Genomic DNA, 2078 nt, shown 5'->3' on the forward strand with positions numbered 1-2078 from the left:
TGCGCCACCACCACCCAGCTCTTCCTTCACTTCTTGAATGCTAAAATCAGAGGCATGTGCCACCGAATGAAACTTAGACCTTTTCTAAAGATGAGATAAAGGCATTAAGCATTTTAAGGTGGGATAAATCATGACCAGATTTGAAGGTTAGATATTAGTTTTAAGATACGTCTTGAAAACTTTCAAGGAGAAAAGCAAGATAATCAGCATTTCCTTTTCCAGAGAGTCACTGGCCTGTGGGGTCTGTAAGAGGTCTACTGGTAGCCCCGTAGCTAATTGTGATAAGATATAGAGGAAAATAGGAGAGAGACATCTCTGAAGACTTACTCGGCTGGAAAGAAACCTAGGCTCTGGTAGGAGTACAGACCTGCAGGATGTCTCCCACTTTCTTCCTGTGCCAGCGCTGCAACCAGCCCCTGAAACTCTCACAGGAGCTCTGTGCAATGCAGAAAGAGCCCTTGAAAGCTCAGCCTTGTGCCAGCACCCCCACCAAGACGCCGGTCTCTGGGGAGCTACAGGCCAGGACCTCCAGCAGACCCTTTCCTGACTCCGGCAGGACATCCCAGGAGAGTGCCTGCTGCACTTTCACTCTGCTCGGTGAGTTTACCACCCTGAGAACTTTGAACACTATCCAAAACACTATCCTAGAGACCTCTGAAATCCTCTCGGGCCAAAAGGATGTGGACCACCCGCTGTGTGACGAGTGCATGGACAATCTTCTGAGGCAACTAGACGCCCAACTCACTCTAGTCGAATCTGACAACCAGAAGTACAGAAGTTTCCTGGAGCGAGAGTCGCTGGTGAGCGAGGAGGAGAAGGAGGCCACGCACGCGGAGCTTTTGGCTGAGCTGCGGGCTCTGGAGCAAGAGGAAGCAAGACTGGCTCAGGAGCTGAAGGACATCGACCACCATTGTACCAGAATCGCCGCGGAACTCGGAGCAGCCCAGGAAGAGAGCAAGGCGCTGAATCAACAGGAGGAGCAGGATTGGATGGACTACTCTGCCTTGAAAATGGACCAGCTGGAGCTGATGGACCAGCTGAGCAGTGTGGAGACCCAGTTGGCATATGCCCAGAGGCAGCTGCGGCACTTGAGAAAGACCAATATCTTCAGCATCGCGTTTACCATCTCGGACGAGGGGCCCTTGGGCATTATCAACAACTTCAGGTTGGGCTGCCTCCCTGACATCCAGGTGGGATGGGATGAGATCAACGCCGCCTGGGGACAGACAGCCTTGCTGCTCTTCAGTTTGGCCAAGATAGCTGGACTGCAATTCCAGAGGTACCAGCTTGTTCCCCGCGGGAACCATTCCTACCTCAAGTCCTTGACTGGTGATGGGGTGCTGGTTTTGTTCTCAGATGGGAGTCACAGCGTCTTCTTGAACAACAAGTTCGACCGTGGGATGAAGGCCTTCCTGGACTGCCTGCAGCAGTTCGTGGAGGAGGTTGAGAAGGAGGCGGAGGAGGAGTGCTTCTTCCTGCCCTACAAGATCCACGTGAAGGAAGGTATGATGGAGGACTCCTGGGGCAGTGGGAGGTGCTACTCCATCAGAACCCACCTGAACACAGAGGACGAGTGGGTCAAGGCTCTCAAGTGCATGCTTACCAACTTGAAGTTGCTTCTTGCTTGGGCTCCGCTAAGGTACTGTGGCAAGAAGAACCCAAACTGAAGCCATTTTGAATAGAGCTTCCATTTTGAATGGGGGTCAAATCAAGTTCCAGTTCCCAAGACCTCCTGCTTGGCAGAGGGAGGCATGGACCTGGGTAACTGATATCCTGATTTCAAGTTGAGACGTGAGTTGGGGGGCAAGCTGCCCTGCCGTACTTGAGTAAGCCAACTAATGGGAACGAGATAAGTGTACCACATAGATAAATGTTCCTAGGAAAGTCTCCTCTCTCTGAGTACTGATTGGTGGAAAAATGTAACTGTAACTTGGCACAGATGTTGTGGTTTTCAGGCTTAAAAGCTTTGTAACACTCTGGCTTGGGGTTGCAGTTCAACTCCTGGGTCTGTTCTGTGACTCTGATTGATCAGTAGCAGCTTGATTACAATATTTTGTGTGTGTGTGTGTGTGTGTGTT

The 2078-nt window shown here is 51.2% G+C and overlaps 1 protein-coding gene across 1 annotated transcript; it reads left to right on the forward strand.

The window, feature by feature from the left end:
• The first annotated feature begins 374 nt into the window (after nucleotides 1–374).
• On the forward strand, nucleotides 375–1667 carry Becn2 (beclin 2). The gene has a single exon (XM_006996186.3). The coding sequence runs from the start codon at nucleotides 375–377 to the stop codon at nucleotides 1665–1667; it is 1293 nt and encodes a 430-aa protein (XP_006996248.3).
• Nucleotides 1668–2078: the final 411 nt, after the last annotated feature.

This window comes from Peromyscus maniculatus, chromosome 11, assembly GCF_049852395.1.
Source record: "Peromyscus maniculatus bairdii isolate BWxNUB_F1_BW_parent chromosome 11, HU_Pman_BW_mat_3.1, whole genome shotgun sequence".
In the NCBI taxonomy this organism is placed as follows: domain Eukaryota; kingdom Metazoa; phylum Chordata; class Mammalia; order Rodentia; family Cricetidae; genus Peromyscus; species Peromyscus maniculatus.